Source organism: Astyanax mexicanus, chromosome 20, assembly GCF_023375975.1.
Source record: "Astyanax mexicanus isolate ESR-SI-001 chromosome 20, AstMex3_surface, whole genome shotgun sequence".
NCBI classification, from domain to species: domain Eukaryota; kingdom Metazoa; phylum Chordata; class Actinopteri; order Characiformes; family Acestrorhamphidae; genus Astyanax; species Astyanax mexicanus.
Genome location: NC_064427.1, coordinates 15,565,462 through 15,578,176, shown reverse-complemented (window position 1 = coordinate 15,578,176; position 12,715 = coordinate 15,565,462). Strand labels below are relative to the sequence as shown.

Genomic DNA, 12,715 nt, shown 5'->3' with positions numbered 1-12,715 from the left:
CGCCAGAATGCTCAGGGCATGTGCTGTTCAACTGGGTGAGCCCCTCCAACATGTGTTTAACCTGAGTCTGCGTCTAGGAAGGGTTCCTGCCACGTGGAAGACAACCGGCCTCATTCCATTTCCCAAGAAGGCACACCCGAAGAAGCTGAATGACTACAGGCGGGTTGCTTTGACATCTCACGTGATGAAGACCATGGAGCGACTGCTGCTGGACCACCTCAGACCTCAGGTCCACCATGCTGAGGACCCACTGCAGTTTGAGTACTGGGAAAAGGTGGGAGTGGAAGATGCCATCCTCTATCTTCTGCACAGAGCTCACTCTCATCTGGACAAGGGGGGCGGTGCTGTGAGGGTTATGTTCTTCGACTTTTCCAGTGCCTTCAACACCATCCAGCCCCTACTGCTGAGAGACAAGATGATGAAGATGGAGGTGGACATGCACCTGGTCACCTGGATCACTGACTACCTTACTGGGAGACCACAACATGTCAGGATCAGAGACTGCTCCTCTGATACAGTGATCAGCAGCACAGGAGCACCACAGGGGACTGTTCTCTCTCCAGTCCTGTTCACACTGTACACATCAGACTTCATCAGACATGCCACATGCAGAAGTTCTCTGAAGACACTGCAATCGTGTGGTGTGTGCGTAATGGTGATGAGAGAGAGCACAGAACCCTGGTTGAGGAATTTGTGGTGTGGTGCAAGATGAACCATCTGCAGCTGAACATCTCCAAAACCAAGGAGATGTGCATAGACTTCAGGAGGTCCACGCCCTCTGCTCAGCAGCCAATCTCCATCGAGGGGGTTGATATCGAGATGGTCAAATCCTACAGATACCTTGGTGTGCACCTGGACGATAGGCTGGACTGGTCAGTGAACACTGACTCCCTCTACAGGAAGGCACAGAGCAGACTGTACTTTCTCAGAATGCTCAGGTCTTTTAACATCTGCCAGAAACTCTTGCTGATGTTCTACCAGTCTGTGGTAGCCAGCGTCCTCTTTTACGCTGTAGTGTGTTGGGGAGGGATGCTGGACGACTGGACAGGCTGGTGAGGAAAGCTGTTTCTGTGCTGGGATTAGAGCTGGAGTCCTAAACACCACTGGAAGAGAGGAGAGCCCTCAGTAAGCTGCTGAACATCATGGACAATGTTCACCATCCTCTGCACAGCACCATCACCAGGCAGAGGAGCTCATTCAGCGGCAGACTGCTGTCCCAGTCCTGCTCCACAGACAGACTCCGAAAGTCTTTTGTCCCTCAGGATATAAGACTGTTCAACTCCTCTCAGCAAAGCAAACTGAAGACTCTGTGACACTTTTTCATTCCGGCAACTCTGGCCACACCATGGACACACCCCCATATTTGGACACACTCTCAGTCTTGCTGATGCCCATAACACTATTTTTATAGTTCTACCCTATTTTTCACTAGTAGTTCATTCACTAATTCAATCATCTACTGTTTACATATCTTTTGCACTGCTACATTTAAATTATTATATAACTGTGTATTTGCACTTTCTGTATGGCTGACATCAGTTATCCTCACTTTATGCACATCAACTGGTGTTCACTATCTATTGTGTTCAACTGCACTGCCTCCATTCTCCGTTACACACACACACTAAAGACTATACTTTTAAACTTTACATTTAATTTTTTATTTTATTGTATTTATATGTATTGTTATATTTTATCCTTTTGTAACTTTGTGTATTATACATACCTGCTGCTGGATGTGTAGAATTTCCCCTTGAAGATCAATAAAGTATCTATCTATCAAAAAACATACAGAGTGCAGTTTTAAAATAGCAGCTTCAGGATAATTGTGATGCTCCAGTCATTAATGGCGACCATCAATCTATGCAGGATCACTACTGCTGCACTAAAGAACTTGGTTGGAGCTGCACCTTGGCCGAGATCTCTTTCCAGCTGTGTAACACTGCATAACACACTGCGTGAATATTAGTTGCATATTGATGTAAAATCCTGTAATATTACTCTACAACCTCAGACCACATGCTTGTTTTGTTTCTTTTTCCCAGAATCCTTCACTGCGGACCACAAGCCATTAATGGGTGAGGCTCCTGAAGTCCGAGGCTTTTTCCTGGGCTGTGGATTCAACAGTGCAGGTAGTTAATAAAACACACATACACACACACACACACACACACACACACACACACACACACACACACACACAGTCTCTGTAGTGAATAGAACAATACCAAAAGTATTGGTATACCAAAACTTTTCTCTGTTGTTTTATACACAATTGATAAAAGAGTTTTGGCAAAACAAAATACCTATCAAGGTCAGAATATTTTTCTTCTAAAATTGTATGTACACACACACACACACACACACATATTTCTATTCACACATCTCAAAAAAACACCCCTGCATCTGTGTCTCACATTAGGGTTTGGAAATGACCAGCATTTGAAAGCTTAACAGCTTAAACTCAATGTGATCCTGATATTTTTTCAAATGTAAAGTTGTTTTTTTATTATTATTTTAAATATATAACATTTGGGCTTTTTATATGTGTAGCATTTAATGCATATGGGGAATGTTAGAAATATCACAACAAGACTTTCTGAAACCATTGCGTGTGTGCGTGTAGCTCTTACATCACTCCTGTAAGTGTGTGATATTTCCTATAGTGCTGCTGCTGAATCATTTATTCCAGCTGTAATGATGCAAAGCTGTAGAACTCACAGATACTCATATTCCACAAGCTCTATTCATCTACACCTGGGAGAGGGAGAGAGAGAGAGAGAGAGAGAGAGAGAGAGAATAAGAGAGAGAGAGAGAGAGAGAGAGAGAGAGAGAGAGAGAGAGAGAGAGAGAGACTTTTTTTTTTTGACTTTTAAAACACCTTTATATAATTTCATACATTAATTTACTTCATACTTGTTTTAAAAGTACTTCAGATTTGGTACACCATGAAAAACCACATCCCACCACCAAAAATGTCTTACATCACAAATTAAACATAAAGCCACACTGCTCATCTGATTCACAAATATATCCCCCAACCCCCCATTTTAAAAAGAAAGATTCCACATCACCATTCAGCTCATGATATGCATATTCTAGTTTTAACCTTTTTAAAATCAATCCTCTCACCATTAACACCGGATTTGTCCCTTCATTTCCTTTGATCTTATTTTTTCTAGTGCACCAGATCGCTAACTTAGCTGCTCCAAACAAAAAATTCAAAATAACAATTTGTCCTTTTTTGGAGATAGAGAGAGAGAGAGAGAGAGAGAGAGAGAGAGAGAGAGAGAGAGAGAGAGAGAGAGAGAGAGAGAGAGAGAGAGAGAGAGAGAGAGAGAGAGAGAGAGAGAGAGAGAGAGAGAGAGAGAGAGAGAGAGAGAGAGAGAGAGAGAGAGAGAGAGAGAGAGAGAGATAGATAGATAGATAGATAGATAGATAGATAGATAGATAGATAGATAGATAGATAGATAGATAGAGAGATAGAGAGATAGATAGAGAGATAGATAGATAGATAGATAGATAGATAGATAGATAGATAGATAGATAGATAGAGAGATAGAGAGATAGAGAGATAGAGAGATAGATAGATACTTTATTTATCCCGAAGGAAATTTAGGCAATAAGAGAGAAAGAGAATAAGAGAGAAAGAGAATAAGAGAGAAAGAGAATAAGAGAGAAAGAGAATAAGAGAGAGAGAGAGAGAGAGAGAGAGAGAAATACAGCAATACAGCTCTGGAAAAAATAAGAGAGCGCTTAAAAATTATGAGGTTTCTTTGATTTTACCAAATTACTAAAAAGCAGCATAAAGTTATCTAAAAGCAGTGTGAGACTGTAAAAAAAGATGGACGTTGTGTCGCCGCTCCCATTCATTTAATGAAAATGAAGCCAAAATCTTCCACCATGTTGGCGATCCTGATACCCGAGTCTGCGCAGTAGAAACCAGAGGAGAGAGAAAGACTGTGGAGAGACAGCCTACTCATTTAAATAACCCCGCCCCTGAGGGCTGCCTCACGGTCACAGACTGCAGAGCGGAGTGGAGCGAAGCTGCTGGTCTGTTATTGGTCCCGCCCATAACCAACCCTTTTACAGTAACCACACCTTTTTGAATAGAGCTGAATAGCGCTAAAAACGAATTCTGGGGATATAAAAATGTGACAATATAAGCAGAGGTTACACTAGCTGTTGCATTTAAATAAAGGAGGTAGAATTACAGTATATAAGAAAAAATGTGATAGTCTGTTTTGCCATTGAAACCTATGGGGATGGGTGGGGTTACACAGCTTTTTGCAACCGAACAGCAGGGAGCGCCCAACCCATGGTGGCTTTGCTTCTAAAAGAGACAATGCTCTGTCCAGCTATACACAGTCTATGGTCAGACTGGTGGAGGAGAACATGATGCCAAGATGGATAAAAAAAACTGTGATTGAAAACCAGGGTTATTCCACCAAATATTGATTTCTGAACTTAAAACTTTATGAATATGAACTTGTTTTCTTTGCATTATTTGAGATCTGAAAGCTCTGCATCTTTTTTGTTATTTCAGCCATTTCTCATTTTCTGTAAATAAATGATCTAAATGAGAATATTTTTAATTGGAATTTGGGAGAAATGTTGTCTGTAGTTTATAGAATAAAACAACAATGTTCATTTTACTCAAACATAAACCTATAAATAGCAGAATCAGAGAAACTGATTCAGAAACTGAAGTGCTCTCTTCATTTTTTCCAGAGCTGTGTATAGTGAGAAGGAGATAGAGAGAGAAAGAGAGAGAAAGAGAGTGGTTCTCCAGTCTTTTTAAGCAGATATAGTGTCTAAATCTAGCTGCCTCATCATCAGTTTTCCTAATATTCTCTAAGAGGATCTGTTCACCTTACAGAGTAATATATTTTATCTGTATTTTTCTGTGATTGAGCTACACATAGAGATGTGTCTTAACATGGAGTTGTAGAAGTTTCTAATGGAGTCCTAGGATAATCAGTTGGAGATGTCAAAATAAAAGTCACCAATACCAACAAACAGAATCATAATAAAAGTCATGAATACAAATAAAAACAGGCCATGGCAAAATCTCACAAAAAACATGCTGTGTCAAAATAAAAGTCACAAATACAAACAGACTGTGACTATAAGTCATTATTGTGTTAAAATAAAAGCCACTAATACAGTCAAGTAAACAGACTACATCAAAACAAGTCACTACTACAAACCGTGTCAAAATAAGTTATCAATGCAAATTAACAAACTGCCCAATTCAAAATAAAAGTCAATCCTACAAAATAAAAGTCACTTATACAAACAAACCAGCTGGCCATCTGAAAGTAAAATAACTAATACAAATAAACAATCAGACATATTAAAATAAAAGTAACTAATACAAAAAGACTGTTACGACCTGGTCTAGGTCAGCCCGTAACATAAAAAAGAGGCCCCCATGCCCTCCTGGTTCCCCAACCACACATACTCCTGTTAGTCAAAAGGTTTAGTTTATTTAATAAATTGTAAAGAATACAAGGCTTAAATCAAAGGGGAAATAACAGTTAGGGATGAAGGAGAAAATAATAAACAAAACAAAACTAACTTCAAGATTAAGAAAACTAACTTAACTAACAAAGAAAAGAAAATGAAATACAAATCACTAACCTAACTCCCTAATTAAACAAACCAAGAGAAAACATAGAAAAGTAAACTCTTTCTCCCACTGAGAGAACTTGTAAGAATAAGCTTATTTTCTCCCCACTGAGAGACCAGAAACAACACCAAAGAACATGATTTTACCATCAGCTTAGTTCTAACACTTTAACAGGCTACAAACTTTGGGTAGACCATGCGGCAGGGAACCAGGAACACACAGGAGCCATGTTGGAAGCCAAGCACCACCCTCGCACTTCCTGTTCCTGTTCCCTTTTATGGTTGGTTCCCCCTGGTGGTGACCAACCAGTTTGGTTAAATTGCATCACGCAGTAACCTGCAGTAGGAAGACACACTCAAACAGAAAGAAAAAAAAAACAATCAGCAATTATGACCTATAGGGTCGTAACACTGTGTCAAAATAAATGTCAGCTGTACAAACTACACAGCAAAAACAGGAGAGTTGAAATTTCAGAGTTAATCAGCTGGGAGTTGATTTTCACTCTCAAAGTGTAATTTTAACTCTTTCAGTGTTAAATGGTGTCCAGTGTTGGAGTTATTTGACAGAGTTGAATATTTCAATGTTAATCCCACTAAACCCAATAAATACTGGCCAACTCCACAGAGATTTCATTAAACTCCGCCCAATTAAACACGTTATTTGCATAATGGGTGTCTCCCCCAGATCCTAACTTACCATCAGTGTGAAATCTTGCCCATCAGGGCTACCTTCCATTGGGTTTTGTGTTATATTTTGTTTAATGGTTGTTTGTGTAGCCAATATATTGTAGGCTATAAGAGCAAGTTACCATCCTCTGTACAGTAAATTGTGATAAAGTGTTGGTAATGCACTAAGAAATACAATGGAAAATTACACGCTAACCGGTCCTGAAGAATAATTAAATAATAAAAAGTCATATCAATTGACTGATCTCCTTTTTTATTTATAAATTTTATAACTCTTCCAGTGTTAGTGTAAAAATTAAGGAAGTTAAAGAAATACAAATGTGAGTTAAAAAGGGAGTTAATTTAACACTTGCCTTTTTGCTGTGCATCAAACAGTTAATCGGAAAGTAAAATTACTAGTGCCAATGAACAAAGAGATAATGCCACAATAAAAGTCACTTGTAGCGATAGTCACGGTTACACCAGTAACAATACATCATACACTTCTAGTTATGTAATTTGCCGTGCTGAGGCCTGATGGGAATTGTAGTCTCGTGTGTTAAATGAAATGTGCTCTTCAATTCTTTATGGAAAGGCTTTGCATCGAGACGTTCGACAAGTAGAGAACAATACTGAACATCTAATTACAGCTCTTGTTCTGCCCCTCAGTGTGTGTGTGTGTGTGTTGTGAGGATCATCAGTATGCAGGGGAACAAAATCTTCATCACTCCCATCTGGTTAAAATCCTGTTCTTTCAATTCTCTCTCTCTCTCTCTCTCTCTCTCTCTCTCTCTCTCTCTCTCTCTCTCTCTCTGTGTTTTCACATGAGTGTTTTTCTGCTCGTCCTCTCTTGTTTGTTCTTTCTTTCTTTTTTGTGCTTTTCTCTCGCAAGTGCTTTTTCCAGGTCCTTTTTTCTATTTTTCTATTTTTGTTTCCCTCCCCTTAAATGTCTTTCTTTCTTCCACAAGTTTGATCTCTCTCTTTCTTTCATCTCACTCTTTCATTTTCGCTCTCTTTGTTGCTCTATTCTGTTTTCGTTTCTCACTCTTTCACTGTCTCTCCACATACTGTGTCTTTCTCTCTTCTTTGTTCTCCTTTTCTTTATCTTCAATGTTTTATTCTCTTTCTTAATCCCTCTCTCACCCTTTACCAAACTTTCTTTCCTTTACTTTTCACCTCTTACACAGTCTTTTACTGTATCTCTCTCTCCATCTGTCTCACTCACTCCACTTTCTCTCATCCTTTTTTCTTCTCTCGCTTTGTCCTCTCCCCATTTCTCTCTCCTCATTGTTTCTCTCTCTCTCTCTCTCTGTCTCTCTCTTTCTCTCTCTTTCTCTCTTTATTATTCTTTCCCTTTCTGTCTTTTCAAATTCAGATAGCTTTGTTGGCATAAATTACTATTAACAATAACTCAAGCCAATTCAACAAAAACAAAAATAATAATAATAATAATATTAAATAAATATATATAAATTATTACAAAAATTAAAGATAATAAAAAAAATTACAATATGTGAAAAAGTGATAAATTAATGTACATATATTACATATAGGGTTTTGGTTTGTTTCTCTCCTCTTTTCCTTTTTCCTCTCACATGTTCACACTTTCTCACTGTCGCTCTTAGATTATACTGTTCTCTTTCACATTCACTCATTCTTTTCTTTATGCCCCTCTCCTTATCATTTTCTTTTCTCTCTCTCCACCTTCCTCTCTGCAAAACTTTCTCTCTGTCATTCCATAGTTTCCTATCCTGTGTTTTTTCTTCTCTCTCTCTCTCTCTCTCTCTCTCTCTCTCTCTCTCTCTCTGTCTCTCTCTCTTTCGTCCTTTCTCACTCGTTTGAACTCGTCCTCCGTTCCTCCTCTCGTATTCCTCCTGGGACTCCTCCTCCTCTCCTCAGTCTGACAGCAGCTCACAGTGGACTCATTCTCGTCTCCTCCTGTCTTTCTTAATGAAATGATTGGCGTTTGTGTCGGTCACTGAAGAAGAGCAGCAGCCTTTTCACTATATTTCTGGCTCCTGTGCCAGACAGCTCTGACCAATCAGAGGAGACTCTGATGTGCTCGCATGGTTTATTATTAGTGTGCATTTTGATGCATTTAGGTTTCTGCCTGTGTGAAAAAAAACAAACCAAACAGAGGGAGAAACTGAAGCTCCAAATAAACAAACTCATCATCAACTGATCATCAACCGTATCATAGAAACTTTCACAACTACAATGTCTGGTTCACAATACACGATTTTACACGTTTTTCAGTCGCCGACAGTTTTTCGTTAATCGCCAACAAAAACTCTGCTCGGAGGAAAATCGGGGATCACTGCGCTCGCGCTGTCGCATCGTATAAACTACTGAAAAAGACTACTGAACTACCTGCCGACTGATCTCCGACAAGTTGCAGACGCCTGAAAAATATTCAACATGTTTAACATCTGACTCAGTCGGTGACTGGGAGTCAGGAGCAGCGGCTACATACAGCCAATGAGATCACAGAAAGAGAGAACAATTACCCCCTGCTTTACCAGAGTTGTTTATAAAGAGTCTGACCACTTCCTGCTTCCTGTCTCCCTGTATATCAGTAAATTACTATTAAACTCTAGAGGGAGCCAGCGAGTGAGTCCTGTATGAATGGGGTGAATGGAGCTAAAAGCTAAAAATGAATAATAAAAAAAAATAATAACCTACTTGTTCTGGGCAATACTTTAACTTTAAAACAAAAGTAGAATAACATATTTTACTAACAAAACAAAGAAATCATGTCTGTGTATTTCAGTTTATCTACAGAAAAAAGAAAAGGTTTTACACTGTAAAGCACTAGCATTACCGCTACTGCGAGCTGATTGGTTGGTTTCCAAGCTGATCCTGGAGATAATCAGGTAGAGCATGTTTAAAAGGCTTATTTATATTATATATTTATATTTTCGTTCATGTTGGACTCACTTTAGGTGTGTATTCTCCTCTATAAAGATAGTCTGCATGGCATCACTATTTCTCGTGTGTGTTTAGTTCAGGTGAGTTCTCGTGATAAACGTGTTTATGGAGAGCTGTAAGGTGAGTCAGCGATTTCACACAGTGGGAAATTGTGTAATTTGTGACCCCGTGTTGCCGATCAGTCCGGTCTCTGTTCGGCACTTTCAGGTGTGAAGTAAAGACCCAGACAGTGAATATAGATTAACAGGAAGCTGGGGTAATGTTTCCTGACAGATACTGGGCTCTCAGATTGCTGGAGACTGTTTAGAATTACAATGAGGAGAATCCGATCAATATTCCCACATTTTTCCCACATTGTTGGTCTTTAATGACTAAAATCAGCTTTCCAAGCCTCTTAAATCCAAGTTTAAAATCATCTAATGCCACCTTTAAGACTTTAAACATACTCACACACACAGTATACACTATACTCACAAACACCAATCATGATCACAGTAATCAGTTACACAGTTCTAAACCACATAAACGCGTGTATTAAAGATAATAACATGCTATTGTGTCGTTTTTCTGTTTGATTTCTGATTTGTATTCAGCTGATAACTGATATTGGTGATTTGATTGGCAGCTGTTAAGTGATAATGGTGATTTCTGATTGGCAGGTATGATGTTGGGCGGAGGCTGTGGTAAAGAACTGGCCCACTGGATCATTCATGGACGTCCTGAGAAGGACATGTACGGTTACGACATCAGGTGTGTTCAAAACAAGTTCATTCTGGATTCATCTCAATCTGACAGACTGTATAATATACACACACTCCAGATTCATAATTGTGATTTTACTACAGAATCATTACTACAATTCTAAAAAACTATACACTCCAGATTCACACTGGTTTCATGATACTAATATGACTTTGTAACAGCTACACAGCAGATTCATACTGGATAAATATTGCTCCAGTGTTATTACTATGACACTACAAGCAATGACTATACAATTGCTATTTTGAGACTATAAAAGCTTAAATCCAAACATATTTACTCAATTAAAAACTAAATACTGCAGACATGCTACAGTATAAACCCTACACACTGCAGATTCATACTGGATTAAAAGCTCTCTGCTGTTATTACTATGACACTGTAAGCAATGACTCCACAATTATTACTACAAGACTATAAAAACCTATGAACTGCAATTTCATAATGGACCAAAATCTCTAAAGAATAATAACTTTTAATCTATAAAAAACTACATCTTGCAGATTCATACTGCACACAAATCACTAGGAAATAATCCCTGCTGCTACAGTATGAATTTACACAATGCAGATTCATACTGGATTAAAATAATTCCACTGTTATTACTGTGATACTACAAGCCATGACCTCACAGTAATTACCGTAAAATGAGACTATACATACATAAATCAAATCTTAATCTAAATATTTACTGAATTGTAACTTTTTAATCTATTAAAAACTACATATTGCAGATTCATACTGAATACAAATCATTAGAAAATAATCACTGCTACAGTATAAACCCTAAATATTACAGATTTATAATAGAGTCATAATACTACAGAATTAATACGATTACATTATAACAGCCACACACTACAGATTCATACTGGATACAAATAACTGCTATTACTATATTACTATAAAATAACTTCATGATTACTACTGTCAGACAGACCATAAAAGCTACTGTTGATACTATGACACTATAAACTCTACGCTCTGCAGATTCATACTGGATTAAAGTCACAGATCTTGTCAGTTTTCACTTAAATTACAGGAGCTTTTCTGGATTTAGCTCTAAAATTAGTCTCGCTCTCTGTGTGTCCTCTAAACACACATAAATCCCATCGCCTCTGACTTTACTGATCAGTAAGTGTTTGTGTGTGTGAGTGTGTGTGTGTGTGTGTGAGTGTGAGTGTGTGTGTCTCAGCTCTGTTTTGAAGCCACACTGTGTTTCTAAAAGCTGTTAGTTAAACAGTGTAAAACACGACAATAACACTGACTCACACCAGCTCTCACAACTCTCACCAACACTAACTCAGAGTGTGTGTGTGTGTGTGTGTGTGTTTAGGAGGTTCCATCACTCTCTGAGCAGTAATAACCGCTGGATTCGGGAGCGCAGTCATGAGTCCTACGCCAAAAACTACTCTGTGGTTTTCCCCTTCGACGAACCTCTCGCCGCCCGCAACATGAGGAAAGACCCCTTCCACCAGGTCATCCATCTGTCCATCCATCCATACATCCATACATACATACATTTATCCATTCGTATATCTATCCTTCGACCCATCTGTCTGTAAATCCGTCATATTTTTGTTGGTTTGTCTGTGTGTCGATTTTCCCATCTTTTGTCCGTCCATCCATCCATGCATCCATTCATCTGTTCATCCACCCACCTACCTATTGATCTGTCTGTCCATCCATCCATCCATCCATCCATCCATCGGTCATTCCATCCATCCACCTACTACCTACTGATCTGTCTCTGTCTCTCCATCATCCATCCATCCTTCTATCCATCCATTTATCCATTAATTCATCCATCCATTTATTTATCTGTCCATCCACCTATCTGTCTTACCTACCTATTGATCTGTCTACCTGTCTGTCCATCTATCAATCCATTTATTCATCTGTTCATCCACTTACCTACCTATTGATCTGTCTAATGTCAGTCCGTCCATCCATCCATTTATTCATCTGTTCATCTACCCACCTACCTATTCATCTGCCTTTATCTGTCTCTCCATCTTTTTATCATCCATCTATTATTTATCTATTGATCTGTCTTTCTGTCCATGTCTTGTCTGTCCGTGTTTCTGTTCATTTGTTCATCCGTTCAGCCATATATCTGTCTATATATATGTCTATTATCTGTCTCACTTTGACACTGTATTTTTCACTATATTGTATATATACTATATACAGAGAGAGGTTTTCTCACACAGTTCTAGAGCAGAATATTTTTACTGTTTAGTTAATATATATATCTAATATTTTTTCTGATATTATTTAAACAGTTTGATGGTAATTTGTATTAAAGTATTTGAGTAGAACTCTCGGGCTGAAAGTGACCTTTAAAAGTTTTTCTTATTGTTCTAAAAAGAAGTTTAATCCTATTTAAGTTCCTGAGAGCAGTGAGATGTAGAGTCCTGATCTGAACCGCGGTCGGTCCCGGTTTTCTCCAGCGTCTCACAGACAGAACCTGAATCTGGACCTTTAGAATAACGAGCTCCTCGACTTTAAGTGCTCAGAGACCTTTACTCCTCTCAGCTGCTCTTTATCTGAGACAGAGACTGTGTGTGTGTGTGTTTCATTTTTTAATTGAAAGACTAAAAGCATCTCTTTTATTAGAGATTAAAGTTTCAGGGTCATTGTCTTGTTGCAACACCCACTTGTTTCCCGGTTCCATTCCTCTAGCTGATGGTTTGAGGCTTTCTTATAGAGTTCTAAAGAAGTTATC

General features: G+C 38.6%; 1 protein-coding gene across 2 annotated transcripts in view; it reads left to right on the top strand.

Annotated features, from left to right (window-relative positions):
- sardh (sarcosine dehydrogenase) overlaps window positions 1-12,715 on the top strand; it is a 67,425-nt gene that overhangs the window by 35,097 nt on the left and 19,613 nt on the right. For both annotated transcript variants that reach the window (XM_049468820.1, XM_049468821.1), the window contains 3 exons: window positions 2,046-2,132; window positions 9,885-9,975; window positions 11,324-11,465. In XM_049468820.1, coding sequence (XP_049324777.1) covers window positions 2,046-2,132; window positions 9,885-9,975; window positions 11,324-11,465 — 320 coding nt within the window. The remainder of the gene's footprint in view (window positions 1-2,045; window positions 2,133-9,884; window positions 9,976-11,323; window positions 11,466-12,715) is intronic.